Source organism: Monodon monoceros, unplaced genomic scaffold (genome assembly GCF_005190385.1).
Source record: "Monodon monoceros isolate NGI ecotype Baffin Bay Population unplaced genomic scaffold, NGI_Narwhal_1 Super_Scaffold_18, whole genome shotgun sequence".
Taxonomy (NCBI): Eukaryota; Metazoa; Chordata; class Mammalia; order Artiodactyla; family Monodontidae; genus Monodon; species Monodon monoceros.
In genome coordinates, this window is record NW_021703774.1 from 41686328 (window position 1) to 41707616 (window position 21289).

Below are 21289 nucleotides of genomic sequence, written 5' to 3' on the forward strand. Positions count from 1 at the left end.
ACAAGGAACCAGCTGTTTGAAAACATTTTAGGTCCAAGCTCTAAAAGCGAATCAGGTACTCTTGAAATCCTCAACACCTGAAAAATGAGAAACTGCCTCAGCAGAATGGAGAGAGGGCTGCAGTGAGGGGCAGAGAGTAGAAAGGGAGTTTCAGGAAGAATATATTATTTAGATGTCCAATGGAAATGCACTAGGGCTACGGTGAGAACTAAAACGCGGTCCCTCACAGAACTTCTAATTGCAGAACTGATTACAATCTAGTGAGGTAAGTCTTAGGTTAAAGGAAATGTGTACACAGGAGGGGGACCAAGCCCAGTCTTGGGGGTGTGTAGTGAGGGCTCAAGGAAGGCTTGTTGGAGAAATTCATTTCTAACCTAAGTAATGATGGAATTTTAGGGATCAGCCAGGTGAAGAGTGGTGGGAGGGGGAGGGTGTGCATTTGAGGTAAAGGATGAAACATAATCAGAGGGGATCAATACAGAAGTAGTTTAGTTAATTTATTTGTATCTTTCATTTACATGGTACTTTTCACAGAGTGAATTTTTTCTTCAAAATAGTAACCAATTTGCTCAGCATTATTAACTACATAATTATAAAATTTCCAACTTATTCATGATGCTTTAAAAAAAAAGAATGTGCTGTTTCTGACCTTATTCTAGTCTTTTCTGTTCTTTTATGTTTTGTTACATCCCATTTTACACTAGCCCAAGCTGTTCTCTAAAGCTCTACCATATGTCTTGATAAGATTACTTTTAGGTATTTCATATTTCCCTAAATATTGAAAATAAGGTATTTTTCCATCTCATTTAGCACATCTGAGATTGTGCTAAAATAGAATAATGCTGTTGGTTTCTGCATATTTATCATGCATTCAGCAATTTCGCTGAGCTTTATTCGACAATTTTCAATATTCTCCTGTATTTACTAGAAATTTAATTCCATCCACAACAAATATTTGTCTTCTTTATAATAATTATTCCTTTCATATGTTCACTGTCATTAAACCTGCTAGAACTTTCAGAATAATAAAAAATAATAGTTGTAAAATGGATATCTTTTCCCCCCTGATTTTAAGGGGATTCCTCTTGTTGACATTTAATACTAAGTATGATATTAAATGTTTTGAGATAGATATTCTTTGTCTTGATAAGACAGTAATTTTCTGTTCCTAGCTTTTAAGAACTATAATAAATGGTACAGATGGTTAATCAGATTGCTTTCTAATAGCTCTAGTAAGTCTTGATATCATGTAGAACAAATCTTCCCACCTCACTTTTTCCCCAAATATTCTTAGCTATTGGTCCTTTACTTTCTTTTATTACTTTTATAAAATTCCATCAACTTGCACTGAAAATCCTTCAAAATATTTATTGCAGTTGCATTATACTTAACATACATTTGGTAAAACTGGTATCTGTAGCTCTCTTCATTTCTTCAGGCCTTTTATGTCATTCATTTCTTAACTTTTTTGGTAATTTTATCTAGAAAATATATATTAATTATTATATTTGTTCTTAGATATATTTATTAATATTGTTATAGAGATCTTTTGATTTTGTATTGCATTTGATGGTTGGTTTTTCTGGGGGTATAGGAATGTTGTGTTGTGGATGATAAATGGCCAGACACTGGACCTAAAATACCTGGGTTTAAATCCCAGCTTCTCTACTTTATTAGCTGTGTAATCTTGGGAAAATTATTTAACCTCTTTGTGTTTCAGTTTCTCCATTTGAAAAATGAGAATAGGAGTACATATGTTATTTGGTTATTGTGAGAAGTAAAGAAATCAATATGTTTAATTGATTGTAAGAGTGCCTGGCACATAATAAGCACATATGAGTATTTATTATTATTGGGTTGTTGTTTTCTTGACTTTGAATCCAGTATACCTGTTTTTGGCTTTATTACATAGACAAGCATGTTGTACAAAAAACAGTAATAGCTTCAACTTGTACTTTCTCATTTTATACCTTTTTTTCCCTAATTCTATAGCATTGACTCACAGTATAGTGGAGAAGTCATAATGATGATGTATTTTTCATGTTCCTGATCTTAAAGCCAATGCCTGGAAGTTTCACCTTAAGTATATGTTGGCTATTAGTTTTTTGATTAAAAACCAGGTTAAGCGCTAGGCCCGTGAGCCATGGCCGCTGAGCCTGCGCGTCCGGAGCCTGTGCTCCGCAACGGGAGAGCCCACAACAGTGAGAGGCCCGCGTACTGCAAAAAAAAAACCAAAACCAAAACAAACAAACAAAAAAACTACGGCACAGTGATGCCACAGAATATTAAAAACCACGTTAAGGACTTCTCTGGCGGCCCAGTGGTTAAGACTTCATGCTTCCACTGCAGGGGGCGCAGGTTTGATCCCTGGTTGGGGAACTAAGATCCCGTATGCTGCGTGGTGTGGCCAAAAAATAAATAAGTTTAAAAACAAAAACCAGGTTAATAAATTTCCTTCTGTTTCTAGTTCTGTTTTAGAGCGATCAATTTTATCAAATGCTCTTCTGCATCCTTATACCTATGAGGCCTTCAGGGTTACACTAGACCCCTATAATCAGTCCCTGGCAGGTCCTACCACCGTCCCCTGTCATTCAAGCCTCACTGGCCTCCTCAGTCTCCCTCACATGTGCCAGGCTCACTTCTGCCTCAGGTCCTTTGCACCAGCTCATTCCTCTCTTTCCCTAGATATTTCCATGGCCCTCTGCCTTCACCTCTTTCAAATCTTTCCTCAACTGTCACCTTCTCCGTGGAGCCCACTCTGACCACACCATTTAAAATTACAATCCTACATGCCATATTCCTAATAACTCCCATTCTTTTCTATTTGTTACACCATGTAATGATTTCTAACAATTACAATTTATTCTGTTTATTTTCTTTACTGTCCAAAACTAGATAGAGTAGCTCCATTTGAACAAAGAAGACTTTCTTCTTTTGTTCACTTATTGTATTTATAATTAACACATTGCAGTCAATAAATGTTACTTGAATAAGTTGAATGAGTGAATCTGTTGAGGTAGTCATATTGTTTTCCCTTTCAATCTGCAAATGAGGTATATTGCTTTAGCTGCTTTTCTGATGTTGAATGAATGTAGATTTGTCACTTTCTTATAATTTTGTCAGCTTTTGCTTTAATAGTTTACAAAGTTATGGTGTTTGGTACATACAGAATCATGATTACTATAACATCTCTACTATTAGAGTACACAGTCACTCTCATTATTACTAGAAATATGTGTAGCCTTTAAATCTATTTGATCGATATTAATATTGCTATGCTGATTTTCTTTGGATAAGAATTTGCTAACAAGTCTTTTTCTATCCCTTTGTTTTTATCTGAACTGTGATATTTTTATATACTCTAATAATCCCTGTCTTTGCCTTTAGTCTATTTACATAAATTGTGATTGTTGATATATTTGGGTTTTCTTCTATTTGTGTTATTTTATGTCATCCTCTTTCTTTGTTTCTTCTTTCCCTATTTTTCTACCCTTTTGTTGGATTGATAGTGGTTGCTATTATTCTTTAACACATTTTTAGCTAATACTTTTAATTCTATATGTTAGCCAAACAACACTTAACTTACTTATTAAACCTCTATTTTCCCATCCATTGTGTTTACTGTTGTCCGTTGTTTACTTTTAGTGTTTGCATGTGTGTGCATATGTTTTGCAGTTAGTAGTTGATTAAATTTTTCCCATTTCTCTGCCCACTTTTGCTTCTCCTATGCTATGTTTCCCTACTAGGCTCCTTTATTTTTTCTGAAGTATATAATTTCTCAAGCACACCTAGATAGTTATTTTAGTAGGAGCTTCCTGGATGGTAAGGTTTCTTGGATTTTGTATGTCTGAAAATTGCTAAAATAGGTCCTCATTATTTTTTGATAGTTTAGCTAAATATAAATTTTCAGGATGATGGTTATGTTTTATCAGCACTTTGAAGATGTTACTCCATTATTTTACAATGACTATTATTGCTCATGTATTGTTCCTTTTTAAGTAATCTTTTCCCTCCTTCTAGCTGATAGCTTTTTGGATTTTATCTTGATTCCTGTATTCTTTGGTTTCTCTATTACGTGTCTAGGTGTGGATTTTACACTTATTTACCATATTCAATACTGAGTGCACTTTCAATATGGATCCACAGATCTTCAATTCTTCAATTCAAAACTGAGATCTGAAAATTCTCAGTTTAAATACTGTTTCTGTCTTAGTCATTCCATTTTCTTCTTCTGGACTTACATGATTGTAATTCTCATGTCTCTGTCTCTAAAGGCCTCCTTCATGTTTTTAATTTTCTGTCTCTAAAGGCCTCCTTGATGTTTTTAATTTTAAGTCCCCTTTCCTTTCTGAGTTGGGTTCTTCATGAATTATTCAACATCACCTTCAAATTCATTAATTCTTTCTTCACCTCTGTCAGTCTATTTCATCTATTTTATTTCTTTAAAAATTAGTATGTTTCATTTCCAAGATTTCTTACACATCCCCTTTCTTATCTGTCTATTCATATCTTTATACCTTTTTATCGCATAATTTCACTAAAAATTTTGTTTTTATCTCTGGATATTCTAATATACCTCTTTCAAAATTTAAGTTCAGACTGTCCCATGAAATTATTCTCATTTAGATAAATTCCTGCTTTAGTGGTTGTGTTTTTGTTTCTTAGCATTTGCATTATTCATAGACTTTTGTTTAGAGGCTTATGTTGAGTGGTTTATATTCTACTCTTTTTCACTCTCCTTTTACTTCTCACTGTTTATCTACGGGTCCTTGCAGAATTTCCTGACACATGACATTAACATTTTATGTCTCAGTATAGACTATTTCGAGGCTTTTCTTGGGTCTGTCCTACTACCAGTGCTTAAATGCTGCATATTGAGAGTACCTGAGTAGATTTAGTATTTGAATAGACCTAGCTTAGCCACTTCCTAGCTGGCCTCTTATATTACAGAGATCCAAGTAAAATATGGAACCAAACTTATGCTAACCCAGCTTTTTAAGTGCAGTGTTGTTTTTTTGGTTTTTTTTGCGGTACGCGGGCCTCTCACTGTTGTGGCCTCTCCTGTTGCGGAGCACAGGCTCCGGACGCGCAGGCCCAGCGGCCATGGCTCAAGGGCCCAGCCGCTCCGCGGCAGGTAGGATCTTCCCAGACCGGGGCACGAACCCGTGTCCCCTGCATCGGCAGGCAGACTCTCAACCACTGTGCCACCCAGGAATCCCAAGTGCAGTGTTTTAATGGGAGTATTCCTCACACACACATTGCTATTTTTGGTTTTCAGTGTAGCAAATCTTTGTCTATTTGTGTACCTTCATTAATGTTTAAAGAAAAGCTGGTAGATATCGTATTTAGTTGATTTTATTAATAACTTGGAATTTTTTGAAGCAGTGCTTTCTTCATCTTTGTGTCTGCAGTATCTTGCACAGTGTTTGGCATGTAATATTTATTGAATACTTTTTCATCAAACAGAATTAAATCATACTTATTGCTGTGGTGATATCTGATTTCTTTTCTGTGTAGAGCTTGCTACCTTATGATATAAAATTGATCAAACGTAAAATAACATTAATGCATTTTTTCTTATCTAAATTTCTTCTCCGTGAGATTGGGGTAATAGAACCTACTTCCTAAATTTTTGGTCAGAATTACTTAGATGTGTATTTTAAGCTGGGTTTAACTTTAGAATGAACTATATGAATGCAATTTCAATTTATTGTTGCTTTTATCCTTGCTGTTGTCAATAAATGTAATCATAAACTACTGTTTCTACATTGGAAGCTGGCTAAGGGATTAAAGATCTGCATGAACTGCCTATTAGTCAAATAGGGCTCTTAGATCTAGAGTATGTATGCTGCAGCCAACAAGTCTAAACAGTTTAGCTATGGTACTTAATTTCAGGCAGTCTGAGGCAGAGGGTAGAAAAGCTGCTATTATCCAATAGTGTTGCTTATTACAAGTTTAGTCTGACGTTTTTCAGTAGAAGTGAACTGGTTTGTGAAAGTTGGCCACTTGACAGTCTTTCAGTAAATATTCCAAGTACTCATAACCAATAATGTATTTGGGGTTTATCAATGTATCATTATGGATATTTGATATTTCCCAGTAACAGGTATATTTGTAAGTAACAATCCAAGGTCTACATATTAAGGCTGGAGACGAAAGGCAGAAGTCTTAATTTGAACATTTCAGATCACAAATGCAGACATGTTAGGTTCAGGACAACTTCAGCCCTGAAAGTGAAGTGAAAGTTTGCCTGTTTGGTCAAGAAGAGCTCTGGTAGGACCAGTAACAGAGACGATTGGGTCTTTTCTGCACTGCCTCTCGGTAAAAACACTTTGCCTCTACATAGAATTTGTGTTCTTCTTTTGACATACGGCATCGTTATATTGTTGTGTAGTTGTATTTATCCTTCATTTCTTTATGGTTCTGCCCTACGAGTTACATTTAGAGAATCATTCTCCTGTCCTTTCATGTATATTTTATGGTCACATTTTCTTCATATTTGATTATTTAATCTATCTGGTAATATTTAGTGTATACCATGAGGTAAGGACATAATTTATTTCTAAGTGGCTTACTATGTACCCCATCATTGTTTACTTAATAATCAATTCTAATTGATTCTCTAACTCTACATTAATATGAAATGTCATATTTAGCAAACAGTACATTCAGTTATATGCTGGGTCTTTTCTACGCTTTCTGTTGTTTTCATTCATTAATTTTCCACATAGTTTTAATTATTAAAACTATAGATAACGTAGTTTTAATTTGGAAGTAAATTTTGCCTCATATTAGTCATGCTTTTAAATATTTATTGACTTATTGTTAATTTTATCCCAGATAAATTTTAGGATCATTTCATTAGGTTGTAAAAATTTTAAAAACTATGGAATTTTGATTGCAAAGATAGTAAATTTAGTAACTAGTGGGAGAGAAATTTAGTTATTTTATGAGTTCTCATACAGAAACATTGTATTTCTCTGTATGCTTTTACTTTTCTCTACCCTCTTTCTAAAGTTTTGTAAACTTTTTAGGTTTATATGTCAGTCAACCAGTCAAGAAATATTTATTGATTGTCAATGCACTAGTTAATAAGCCAGTAAGGTTTTGGAATTATAGTCTTAACAACATACAAGTAAACAATAAATCAGTCTCTACACTCATGGGACTCATAGTCAAGTGAGGAATAAGGTATTAAATCAATTGTTGCAAATAATTAAATAATTGCAAGTGTGCACAGTGTTTGAAGGGGTATTATTTATTTGTAGTATTAATAAATTCTGCCAGAAAAGTGACCTGTCCTCTTCAGGCTGTTCAGATGGGGTGACATATATGGGCCTCCTGCTAGGTAATCCACTTACAGTGGACCTGCAATAGCTTTCCGCGGAAAGCCCTGCCCTTAAAGTGATGTGAAGACGAGATGATAGCTATTCTGGTGCTGTATTTACATAAATGTCAGGGGTTAGCCTACAGGCTTCCATCCAGATGTCTAGCACAGACTATGTACGGTCTCTCAAATTTGACTCTGTCTTATCCTGTAGTGTATTGGTCAATATTAGGTAGCTGGGGTTGGGGGGGGGAGCCCTAAACTGTAGCACTTGCCAATTTCTGAGGTGTAAGTATTCCTACTACAGTTGATTTCATACTATCAATGTGAAGTCAGCTGACTTGCAGAATTCCTGAGAATTTAACCACTGATCTCTTCAAGACAGCTTCAGGGTATCTTTGAAACGCCCTCCTCCTCCCAGGTCCTATCCTCTGGTTTCTGCCTCACCCCGCCTCCTCCAAGGTCAGGCCCCATCAATCTTCAGTCTTGTCTGTTCCCTTAAGCTCTTGGGAAGCTGGATTGCCTGCCGCTCTTATAACTTTCTTGCCAAGCATATGTGATGCTATAAACTGACAGCTGCTCTCCTCAGGCAAAGCATTTTGAGCGTGAACACCTTAATTTAGGAGTTAAAAGAAAACAAAATTTAATATGGTTTCTTTTCCATTTTCTTCTTGCCAAAACAGTCTGTTTCACCCTGAGGCAAGGAAGGTGCTGCTGACTAACCACGGGAAAGGGTCAGGAAGTCCAGACAACCACTAAGATTAATAGTTTAAAAGCTTGGCATACTGTATCGCTTAGAGTCAATGGATACTTTTTGTAAGTCCATTAATAATATCAAGTCATTTAACCAGGGTCTGTTCTTGGGTTAGACCCTGTGGTGTATCCGTGGAGAGGAGACCACTCTTATTTTATGCAGGGAAGAGGAGAAAACGTGAGGAACAGCCCCTGAACAACCACGTGATCCTGTCACCTGGGCAGATGCTCAGGGTGTCGTCGGCACGCCCTTCATGTCAGAAAATGGCTAGGTGACTTTGTGTGTGTGCACTGGGTGACTGTGTGAGGGCAGCCAGCTCTGGGGCACAGATTCAGCTGGAGAGCTCAGCGTAATGGTGTTGAGAGAAACATTTGGAAGGTGAAGCAGGAAGAGACTCAGAGAAGAATCATATCAGGATCCTTCAACCCTACTCCCTTCAATTCTCCCTTCTTCTAACTTTGGAGATAATAAAGAGGAAGTACAGAGATGCCACAAGGAACTGGTTTCTGTTTTTTGATCAATGAAAGGTGATTGGCTTTCCTTACATCTAGAATTCTTTGGATTTGGGGCCATTTCATTTGTGATATAAATAGACTTTCTGAGGAAGTCCTCTGTCCCCTTTTCTGAAGATGTTCCAGTGGCTTCTGGGCCGAATCTGAGTCAGTGATGGATGAAAAGTTGGAGCCCTTTTTTCCTATGCCCTTTTAACTTGTGTGGGGCAGATCAAATTGAGCCCTCTGATACTTAGGCTTTTATTTTTTAAACAAACTGCAGAGCCTACTTATAGCAATGCCACAGTCAGTATTAAAGAAAACGTTGTATCTTTTCTTTTTGATCCTTGACCCTTTCTGGAGGTAGGTTACTTCTTATGGATATAACTTTGAAGACATTCGTCCTCTTATGCAAGAAGAGAGAATGGGATGGTATGGGATAACTCAGATGCCTGCCCTACTTCAGGTCACATGGTTATTCATCTGGAGAGGCAATAAAATAGTGTTGGATCTTAGCAGGACTCTCTGTAATAATCAGAGAACCCAGGTCAAAACAGTCCACACTGCTGATTTAGCAAGGCTCTCTTGTTATTGGTATTCTGCTTATTGATGCTAGAATAGAGGACAGGGTTGAACTTGTTGAGTTCCATCTTGGATAGTGTACAGAAATGGTGCACCGTCCCAAATTGTCCAGTTTAAGCATTCTGTCTAACCCTTGTGATGGGCTTTTTCTTCTTCAAGTTACCTTGATACAAGACTTCTCGGCCTTTTTCACACTTGCCCTGGATGGACCTTTGTACATATTGCCCTGATGTTCAGCGTTCCAAGGCATTAGTAGATAAGAGCAGATGGAAGGTAAATGAGTTAAATGTGTAGACAGCTTACATCATGTTCCCCAAGCAGTCAGCAGGTCTGAGAAGCAGAAAGGCAGCTGTGAACTGGAGGCTGCCATGAGGAATTAGGAAACCTTGCTATCAAGTTCTGTGAGGTGCACATCTATGTGAAAGGCCAATCAGATGCCAGCCCCCTTCTTTCCGGCCAACACTACTTGAACTACACTCCTTTGAAGAGAATCTTACATGCCCCACCAGATCAACCACGATTCTCACTGAGTCTGGGAAATAGATTTCAGCCACAAAAACTAACCAAACTACTATTATACTGTGCTTACAAGTATGAAAATATGACCAGGGATTCTCAGACACTTGAAGAAAGTCACCTAAATGAAGGAAGTGTAGGATTTCTCTCAGGCAATAGAGTTAATTTATGGTACAACATTGTTAAAACAAAGAAATGAGTGTAATTGTTATTTTCATGGCATAAGAACCGACTAATGAAAACAGGCAAAGTTCTTGAAAATTAAATACGTTTGAAAAAACCCACAACCCTCAATAGATGAATTGACTAGCAATGAATACCAAATTGACTGAATAGGAAGAAGAGAAAGATGGAAATATTATGGGGAGAAAAATGTATGTGCTAAAATGACCAAATATTAGCCCATCCTCTCCTCCCCCCGGGCAAGTTTTGTGAGGGAGCCACATTAGGACTGGATTTGGGGGGATGATATGAATCCCTTTGATAATATTTACCCTTTTTGTTTCCAACAAATAGAACATCCAGATTATTTTCAAAAAACAAACAAATAAAAAAAATTGGCCATTATAAAGCCACAAAGAAAATCTCAATAAATTCCCAAAAGTAAAAATCATACAGGCCATACTCTTTGATAGTTATAGTCGTAAAACTAGAAAGTAGCAACAAAATGCCAATCTTAAAATCCCGATCCACATTCTTGAGTAAAAGAGGAAATTAAAACTAAAATTCCAGATTAATTTAATGTGAAAGATAATGAGAGGATTACATATCAAATAAAATACTCTATGTACTTCTAGAGAACATGCATTCTTTACCTCAAACATGTTTGTAGACATTTCTTTTGTTCTTAAAAAGGGGGGGAATAAAGTTGAGCTGATTTAGTCATAACAAGTAGCGCCATCCTTGCACAAAATTGAAAAGCCTTCAGAATCCTCAGAACTTTAACAAGGTTTCGTAATTTTAAGTTTTTATTTATTGCTTTTTTGTAGGTACTTGAATGGAAACAAAATTTAAAAGTTGTTATTAAACTTTAAATAATTTAAGCATATTTGAATACTCAAATGAAGGCAATACACTCTTAGTAAATGGCAACGAAAACTTTGTAGTCGACAGGATTAGCAGTATAGAGAGGTGGAGGTAAATTTAATGAAAACATTGACTTTATTACATGTGTTATTCCCTCAGTTTTCATCATCTAGTTTAATTGGAACACTAGCTATATTTTGTAGATTGTTAAAATATTTGTTTATAAGAGGATTTTACATTAAAAGCTTATGTGGTATAAAGCAATTCTTAATTAGTTGAAATCTAGGATTGATATCTTATAATATTTGGGAATTTCTGAATCAATCTTGAGGTCATATGTTTTAAACTATTCCTCATTTATAAACAGCTGAATTCTTCTTCTTCTTTGTGTTTTTTAGGATTTGGAAACATCTCACCACGCACAGAAGGGGGGAAAATATTCTGTATCATCTATGCCTTACTGGGAATTCCCCTCTTTGGTTTTCTGTTGGCTGGAGTTGGAGATCAACTAGGAACCATATTTGGAAAAGGAATTGCAAAAGTGGAAGATACATTTATTGTGAGTACAATAGCCTTTTAACTACATATGTTAATCATTTAAATTTTAAAAATATTGTAACTTTTCTCTTCACCTCAGATACAGTTAGACGTTCAGTTACTGGGTTTTCTATAACAATTTATATGTACCTCTATTTGTAAGTAACTCACTGTATAGTTATTTTTATACTTCTTCAAATGAATACATTAATGAATAAGAAAAAGCAAAATATAGGAAAAGAAGCAGAAATCTGACAGTCCTGGGTTCAAATTTCAGATGTATTGTCTCCTAGCTATATTCACTTAGGCTAGTTATTTTACCCTTAAATCTCCATTTTGCCATTTATATAATGTGAATAATGGTACTGATGATGAGGCATTACTCTGAGGGTTAGAGATATTATAAGTGAAAGCCTAACATAGCTAGTAAACTTCAAATAGCCCTTTTGTGAAGGATCAAATAATACATAGCAAACACGATAAAGGGGATCATATAACTTAAGTTAGTCATGTTATTATTGATAGAGATTTAACTAAGGGATGTAATTTAGTAGAACCAAAAGTAATACACAAGATGTTCACGGGTATATATTCAATAGAAAAAATAAAATAAAATGAAAATGCTCTAATTAGATCTTAAGTGAAAAATATCATGATGACAAGCTTCTATTCTTGAAAAAAAATTATGAATAAAGAAAATAATTGTGTTAGAGAGTGAGATTATAAATGGTTTGTTAGTACTGTCACTACTATTACAATACATTTTATTTATTATTCAATAATTTATCTTTTCATAAAAAATTCAACAAAGTATTTAACTCTATTAATGAAATAAGACCACTGAGTATTAGTTTTTCAATTTAAATTATAATTCCAGTTGTAGCATTAGATATGTTTCATATTAAGTTCAAAGTTCATTCTCAAATATTTTTACGTTAGAGTAAAGAAGGCATGGTTCTTCCCAACTAGTTGCTTTATCCTTTTTTGGTGTTATACTTTTCTTATATTGATATTAAAAGTATCTTGTATTACATTAACTTAGAGGGGAAGTTAGTGGCATGAACTTGATAATGCTGAATTGTTCTTCATTCATTCATTCAACAGATGTTTGAGTGACTACAGGATGCTGGAGAATGTTTTTCATGCTGTATCCACATCAGTGCATAAAATAAATCCCATGCTCTGGTAGTGAATACATCCCAGTAGTCAAGATTCAACATTTAGTACTAAGCTCTGTTCTGAGAACTTTACAAACATGAATTCATTTAACTCTTATGTATATGATAAGGGTGATAGACTAGAGAAACTTTTATTTCCACTTTCCATTCGATGGTTTTATAGATCTTTATCTCTAGAAAATGTTCAAGCTCTAAAATTCAGTGATTTTTATACGGTGGGGATGTGACATATAATTGTCACAGTAGATAAGACAGATCCAGGGAGATGAAAATATATAGTGATAACGAAAAAAAGAGATATGGAGATAAATGGCTGTATGTACATACTTCACTTACTAGGTTATGCTGTAGGGATTTCTGAGAAGGGAAAGAGTGAAAAAACATGGGTCCTCTGAGGGCAGCTGTAGCTTAGGGCTGCTGAAGACTTATCCTTGCCTACATATCGTGTCTGGTATATTTAGTTGTACAGCTTAAGGCCACAGAACAGAGAGGTAGTTCATCTGGTTCACATGGGAATCAACTTTAAGTCTGTTAGTATTTCACTTTAACCAATTGAAGAATGACAGGAAAATGTGGTAGGAGTGAGAGGGAAAAGTCTTCATGAAATTAATAATTTTATCAATTATCAACAGTAGATATTTAATTCATGGTTCAGTTTTCTCCATTTCATATATTTCTAGATTATCTTTGGCATGCAATGGTTGTATGCCTATAGAATAGAAATATTTCAAAAGTAGTTCAGGTAAGCAAAGAACAATGTAAGTCTGAAATTTTATTCTCAGAGCAAATGTAATTTACTTTAGAAAGTGATTTACCTGTTGTAAAGCTAGGTAAGGGTAAAGCAGCATCATTATTAGCATTGGTTGTTTTCAGTTATTCATGTTATACCCAATATTTGTAAGTAAATACAATTAAAGTTAATTATAAGAGGGAATAAAATACCATTCTCATTTACTAATTTGCTGATAACAGTGTATTGATATATAGGTCAACTTCACAGATACATTGATAATCTATCTCAATCGATTTCTCCATCTCTGTCTCTCTCTCATCCTTAGAAGTGGAATGTTAGTCAAACCAAGATTCGAATCATCTCAACAATCATATTTATACTGTTTGGCTGTGTACTCTTTGTTGCTCTGCCTGCAATCATATTCAAGCACATAGAAGGCTGGAGTGCCCTGGACGCCATTTATTTTGTGGTTATTACTTTAACAACCATTGGCTTTGGCGACTACGTTGCAGGTAAGTTTTTGCTGGTACTGACACTGCTCTGCTAACCCTTCTCCTTTAGTTAGACTTTTCTCTTGGGTTTGCAGGACAACACAGTGACTGTCTTTGTTTCCCAGGGCTGTCATAACAAAGTACCACAAACTGGGTGGCTTTAAACAAAAGAAAGTCATTCTCTCATAGAAGTTCAAAATCAAGATGCCAGCAGGGGCAGGATCCTTCTGAGACTGGTAGAATCCTTCCTTGCTTCTTCCCAGCTTCTGGAGGAGGAGACCATCAGTCCTTGCTGGTCCTTGGCTTGTAGCTGCGTCATTCTCATCTCTGCTTCTGTCATCACATGGCATTCTCCCTGTGTTCCTGTCGCTGTGCCCAAATTTCCCTCTTCTTATAAAGACACCAGTCATACTGAATTAAAAGCCCACTCTACTCCAGTATGAATTCATCTTAACTAATTACATTTGAAAGGGCCTTATTTCCAAATAAGGTCATGTTCCAAGGTACCAGGGACTTCGACCCATATTTTTGGAAGACACAATTTCATCCATAACAGTGACAGAGCCAAAAAAAAAAGGGTGGGGGGAGTCATTCCGTGACAGTGAAGGTAAGCAAAAATGTACAGTTGAATATTTATTTTTCATTCTGTGAAAGAAATTTAAATTGCTGGTTGTTCAGAATTTATAGTCCCACCCTAATTTCAGAAACCATTTATCTGCATCTTATTTATTTATTTTTCAGTGGTACAAGAATTCAAGTTTAAACCATCTTTCCTTCTTTTACTAGGGCTTTTCATGTCTTAGGGTTTTTTCCCCAGTTTTATTGAGAAATAATTGACATACATCACTGCATAGGTTTTAAGGTGTACAGCAGGATGGTTTGATCATGAAATGAAATGATTACCATAATAGGTTCAGGTAACATCCATTCTTCTAATGCAGTCTGTCTTGATCTCTGGGGTGCCGAGGGTGCTTCAGCCTCACTTCCATGTCCTAGTATTCTCTCAGTGGTGTCTTGTCCTCGAATAGTTGTTAGTTGTTCTTCTCATGAGGGGGAGCAAAGTCAGGAACAAACTATGTCACCATCTTGGTGACATCACTCTCTTGTGCTTTGGTTTTAGAAACACGTGCAAACTTTAGAAGATGTTCTTAGCTACTTAAAACCTTCTCTAAGATATTTCTCTCCTTTAATTTTCAATTCTAATGTCAGTGTTCTGACCTTTTTAATATTTTGTCCACATTTTTAAATAGATGGTTTTTAAAAAATTTTTCCTTCTCTCTATATGTTATTTCAGTTGCTATTTGCTTTATTGTTGTATCTCTTAGGTCTTACATTCCTGTCATTTCACCTCTCTCTTTTCTGGTTATGCTATCCAATTATTATTACTGTTCTAACTCCAATTTTAAACAAATTGTGGTAATAGTGGTAAGAGTGATATAATAATGCTCTAACGTGAATCAGTTTGACCAGCTCCTGAAAATCTAAACCATTCTTTTTTTTAAAAAAAAAAATCAGTTTGAAGTGTTAGAAAAACATGCTAATAAACATTATAGTAGAAATGTGCTATTAAACTTCCCAGAATAAACTCACTAGGCTAATTCAGTTTTGAGGGTTTAATACTTTCTCGTTGTTTACTGTTCTTTCTTGACTCAAACTTCTTACTTAAATATTATCAGAAAAGAAAATATGTTGTATAGTTTTATAAAAATCTCAGAGAAGGCCTCTGTTTTTATTATTTGTTAATTACAGTTTAACCTGGCAAAGCCCTTCTTTCTGGGGAATGTATAATACCCTTGAAGATGGGGATATTTTTACAAGCAAAGCTTTGCTTTTGGTCAAAAACACTATGTACACATCTCTGTGCTGGATGGAGGCCCTGAGAAAGAAGGGTACATCATGCTGATGGAGATTTTTTAGTTTTCTAATTAGCAAAATGCAGAGAGAAGAATCTCAGAGATTTGCAGCTCCATGTAGGACGATGAGCTTCTGTCCTAAAATACCCATTTTTCTACCTTTCATTGATGACATAGATATAATTCGCATAAGTAGAAGTTGAAAGTGCTTTAATGTAGCAGAAAGTGAGACACAGTGATGATAACAAAATTTATACTGTGGCATGTTAATCTTACGCTGTTGTACCACTTTATAAATATAATTAACAAGGTCTTATAATTACTGTGGAATATATAGGTATTAGGTGACGAGTCTTCCATTTTCAGGCCAACAGCCTTGTATTACACATGTTATTGTATTCAATTTAATTTTTAATGTTTTATGGTAATGCATAGGTATGTTTATAGGTATTAGGTGACGAGTCTTCCATTTTCAGGCCAACAGCCTTGTATTACACATGTTATTGTATTCAATTTAATTTTTAATGTTTTATGGTAATGCATAGGTATGTTTATTAATGTGTTTATTTTTCAGCTTTATTGAGGTACAGTTGACAAACAAAATTGTAAGATATTTAAAATGCACACTGTGGTGTTTTCATATACATATACATTGTGAAAGGATCCAGTTAATTAATACATCCCTTACCTCACTTTATTCATTTATTTGTTTGTTCAGTGAGAACATTTAAGTTCTTTTATCTTAGCAAGTTTCAGTGATATAATACAGTGCATGTTATTTTAAATATGTGTCAGTCTAGTGTGTGACCCTCGTAATCGGAGACTACAAAAACAAAAATTATAAATTAAAAAAAAGTGGGTGGAATCTTAAAATAGTGTTTATTTTTGACCACAGTATAAACTGGCTTAGAAAAAAACGAATAAATAGTTTTACTTTTGGTTTTGTAGAAGAAGAAAAACAATTCCTTTTTTAATTTCCTTTAGGAGATCCACACTCTGACACTGGTTAGATTAGGTGAGTCTGTTAGTAGCCACTTTCAGCTGCCTGAGCAGTTAAGTTCAACGAAGACATCTTGTATATCAGTAGGCACCCTGAGTACAGAGTCATGGTCACAGTACTGCAGGGGAGCAGGGAAACAAAATATTTGCATGGCATTAAGTGTAGTCTAATAAACATCTTTATTATTACTAGGAATTTATTTTTATTATACCCCTCTTTAAACCCATTATTTTAATTGTATTTGTGGTTTACAGAGGAATAATGAAAAATGGTAGAAATACACTTTGCTAATAACTTGCAAAGGAATTTGATGTGTTCAAAGCGACAAATGCTGAGAAAATTAGAGAAGTAGATGGATACCACTTTTGTTGACTCATCTTTCTCTCCTTAATTTATGCATTTTGTAGCTGTTTTGGTCTTTGTGAAACTGTAGAACCCTATTCCTAGTACGATAGGCTTTACATGCTAGATCTTTGTGGCCAGGGAGCATTTTTGGAATGAAAATGTGGACAAGGGGGCAGATGTGGCAAAGGCTGGCTTAGGAAATGCATGCCCTTTGCAAGAGTCTTTGGAAAAACAAAAATTATGAGGTTTTTTTTTAAGGATCTTAGAAAATAACTGCCTCTTATAGTTAAGTAGAGTACATAAAAATAGTCTTTCCCTCTGGGTACCTTGTGACAATAAAGTAAAAATTAGCCACTAAGTTAAGATGACTGCCCTATCTGGGAAATATCAGTTGTTTATTTTTTAGAACTTTCTCTCTTGTTATTAGATGTCCTGACAGATAATATTCTCACTTAATTTTGATATTTTTGCCAGGAAAAAGCAAGAGGCACTGCTCTAGCTTGAACTTTCTCATCTTTCTATTAGGCTATAAATCTCCAAAGAAAAGAGAGAGGTACTTCCCATAATAGACACTCATTGTCTGATGCCATTCTCAAGCCTGCAAACCCTACTCTGAATGGGATTAGAGTTCAGTTACACTGCCGTACTGAACTTCTTTGAAGACAAATTAAAAAACATATTCTTCAAACTGTGGTGCTATTAAAGGAAAAGGAGTAAATTTTGGAAAGTGATATATAAATGTTTAGAACACAGGTTGTAACCTTGGTGTAATTATTAGGAGCATCTCAAAAGCAGCAAGAGATGATGTGGCAGTTTAGACCGGAACTCTGAAGCAGTGAGCTCATCCCCAGGGGATGGGCAAGACAGTCCATGCAGGTAGACCTTCTGCCATAGGAAGAAAACAGGACAACCCTTGTTGCTTTGTATTTTTTAACCTCATTTCTTACTTTTTATTTTTATATGTCATAATGTTCATGATATATTAGAGCATAATAGATTTCTACTCATAAATATAAATTTACATTTGCATGAGCAAATCCTTTTCACTGTTGGCAATATTGGATCAAAAGCATTTAGAGATAAATTTGTAAAGACAAATAGGTACAAGGGTTCAGGTTTCTCTGTGTATGTGACTGAACATAAGAATTCAACATTTAGTAGTTTTTTGGCAGGAAGAGCTCTCCCAGCAAATTTTAATTTTATATTTATATGTATGCAAAGGATATGTTTTACTGGCTGGTTGGTTACCTTAGTAATTCTTATGTACTCCTTCCTGATGGCCCTTTTTGTTCTTTTACCAGTGCTCGGGGTTCTAGAGCTAAAAAAGGCCTGGGAGCCACAGGTCCACTGGAGCACTTTTGTTTTACATATGAATAAATAGACCCCCTGTTGCTAACTGTGGTTCACAAAGAGGTGAGAAGAGAAAGTAAACTATTTAGCAAAGTTCATTTACTTGATTTTAGCAATGCCTATAATAATTTATAGTCAAATTTGTAGAGGTAAGTTAAAGTTAATGGTAAAAGTTATATTTGACAATTTACTGCTGGCTTCCTATGTTTTGTTCCTTAACTTTTGTCATTTTATTTTTTATTTGATGAGAAGTCTGACTTGATAAATTGTTAAATCATGCTTGCTATTATAGGCAGAGAGCTAGATCAGCCCTTCTTCACTAAAATCTAAGAAGCTATATTAATTATATGGAAGTGTGTGAAAGATTGAGTTCTACTTATTTAGGCTTGCTTTTAAAACTAGTCTTCTAAATCCCTGCTTTAAAAAAATTACTAGGGGGGCTTCCCTGGTGGTGCAGTGGTTGAGAGTCCGCCTGCCGATGCAGGGGACACGGGTTAGTGCCCTGGTCCGGGAAGATCCCACATGCCACGGAGTGGCTAGGCCCGTGAGCCATGGCCACTGAGCCTGCGCGTCCAGAGCCTATGCTCTGCAACTGGAGAGGCTACAACAGTGAGAGGCCTGCGTACCGCAAAAAAAAAAAAAAAAAATTACTAGGGCTTGGGGGGATGGGCAAAATAGGTGAAGGGGATTGAGGCACAAACCTCCAGTTATAAAATAAATAAGTCTTGGAGATATAATGTACAGAATAGGGAATATAGTCATTAATATTTTATAACTTTAAACAGTGACAGATGGTAACTAGACTTACTGTGGATCATCTCGTAAAATATATAAATGTCGAATCACTATATTGTACACCTGAAACTAATGTTACATGTGTCAGTTATACGTCAATAAAAAGAATTAGTTGATGACTCTTCAGAAGTGAAGTCAAATAATTACCTAACTTAACACAATTTAACATTATTTATCAAAGTTAGTGTCCTCTTTAATATATACTGTTAGGAGAGGGCAGACAGACATCAGAAGCAAGAAGAACTACAATACTGCAGCCTGTGGAACAAAAAACCACATTCACAGAAAGATAGACAAGATGAAAAGGCAGAGGGCTATGTACCAGATGAAGGAACAAGATAAAACCCCAGAAAAACAACCAAATGAAGTGGAGATAGGCAACCTTCCAGAAAAAGAATTCAGAATAATGATAGTGAAGATGATGCAGGACCTTGGAAAAAGAATGGAGGCAAAGATCGAGAAGATGCAAGAAATGTTTAACAAAGACCTAGAAGAATTAAAGAACAAACAAACAAAGATGAACAATACAATAACAGAAATGAAAACTACACTAGAAGGAATCAATAGCAGAATAACTGAGGCAGAAGAACGGATAAGTGACGTGGAAGACAGAATGGTGGAATTCACTGCTGCGGAACAGAATAAAGAAAAAAGAATGAAAATAAATGAAGACAGCCTAAGAGACCTCTGGGACAACATTAAATGCAACAACATTTGCATTATAGGGGTCCCAGGAGGAGAAGAGACACGGAAAGGACCCAAGAAAGTATTTGAAGAGATTATAGTTGAAAACTTCCCTAACGTGGGAAAGGAAATAGCCACCCAAGTCCAGGAAGCACAGAGAGTCCCATACAGGATAAACCCAAGGAGACACACGACGAGACACATAGTAAGCAAAGTGGCAAAAATTAAAGACAAAGAAAAATTATTGAAAGCAGTAAGGGAAAAACGACAAATAACATACAAGGGAACTCCCATAAGGTTAACATTAACAGCTGATTTCTCAGCAGAAACTCTACAAGCCAGAAGGGAGTGGCATGATATACTTAAAGTGATGAAAGGGAAGAACTTACAACCAAGATTACTCTACCCAGCAAGGATCTCATTCAGATTTGATGGAGAAATCAAAAGCTTTACAGACAAGCAAAAGCTGAGAGAATTCAGCACCACCAAACCAGCTCTACAACAAATGCTGAAGGAACTTCTCCAAGTGGGAAACACAAGAGAAGAAAAGGGCCTACAAAAACAAACCCAAAACAGTTAAGAAAATGGTCATAAGAACATACATATCAATAATTACCTTAAACGTGAATGGATTAAATGTTGCAACCAAAAGACATAGGCTTGCTGAATGGATACAAAAACAAGACCCATATATATGCTGCCTAGAAGAGACCCACTTCAGACCTAGGGACATATACAGACTGGAAGTGAGGGGATGGAAAAAGATATTCCATGCAAATGGAAATCAAAAGAAAGCTGGAGGGGCTTTCCTGGTGGCACAGTGGTTGAGGGTCCACCTGCCAATGTGGGGGACACAGGTTCGTGCCCCGGTCCGGGAGGGTCCCGTGTGCTGCAGAGCGGCTGGGCCCGTGAGCCGTGGCCGCTGGGCCTGCGCGTCTGGAGCCTGTGCTCTGCGATGGCAGAGGCCACAGCGGTGAGAGGCCTGTGTACCGCAAAAAAAAAGAAAGCTGGAGTATCAATACTCATATCAGATGAAATAGACTTTAAAATAAAGAATGTTACAAGAGACAAGGAAGGACACTACATAATGATCAAGGGATCAATCCAAGAAGAAGATATAACAATTATATATGCACCCAACATAGGAGCACCTCAATACATAAGGCAACTGCTAACAGCTCTAAAAGAGGAAATCAACAGTAACACAATAATAGTGGGGGACTTTAACACCTCACTTACACCAATGGACAGATCATCCAAAATGAAAATAAATAAGGAAACACAAGCTTTAAATGACACAATAGACCAGATAGATTTAATTGATATTTATAGGACATTCCATCCAAAAACAGCAGATTACACTTTCTTCTCAAGTGCGCACGGAACATTCTCCAGGATAGATCACATCCTGGGTCACAAATGAAGCCTCAGTAAATTAAGAAAATCAAAATCATATCAAGCATCTTTTCTGACCACAACGCTATGAGATTAGAAATGAATTACAGGGAGAAAAACATAAAAAAAACAAACACATGGAGGCTAAACAATACATTATTAACTAACCAAGAGATCACTGAAGAAATCAAAGAGGAAATCAAAAAATACCTAGAGACAAATGACAATGAAA

At 35.8% G+C, this 21289-nt stretch overlaps 1 protein-coding gene across 3 annotated transcripts in view; it reads left to right on the forward strand.

Annotated features, from left to right (window-relative positions):
- The window catches only part of KCNK2 (potassium two pore domain channel subfamily K member 2), a 229641-nt gene that overhangs the window by 136966 nt on the left and 71386 nt on the right, over positions 1 to 21289 (forward strand). For all 3 annotated transcript variants that reach the window (XM_029229275.1, XM_029229278.1, XM_029229277.1), the window contains 2 exons: positions 11095 to 11255; positions 13470 to 13656. In XM_029229275.1, coding sequence (XP_029085108.1) covers positions 11095 to 11255; positions 13470 to 13656 — 348 coding nt within the window. The remainder of the gene's footprint in view (positions 1 to 11094; positions 11256 to 13469; positions 13657 to 21289) is intronic.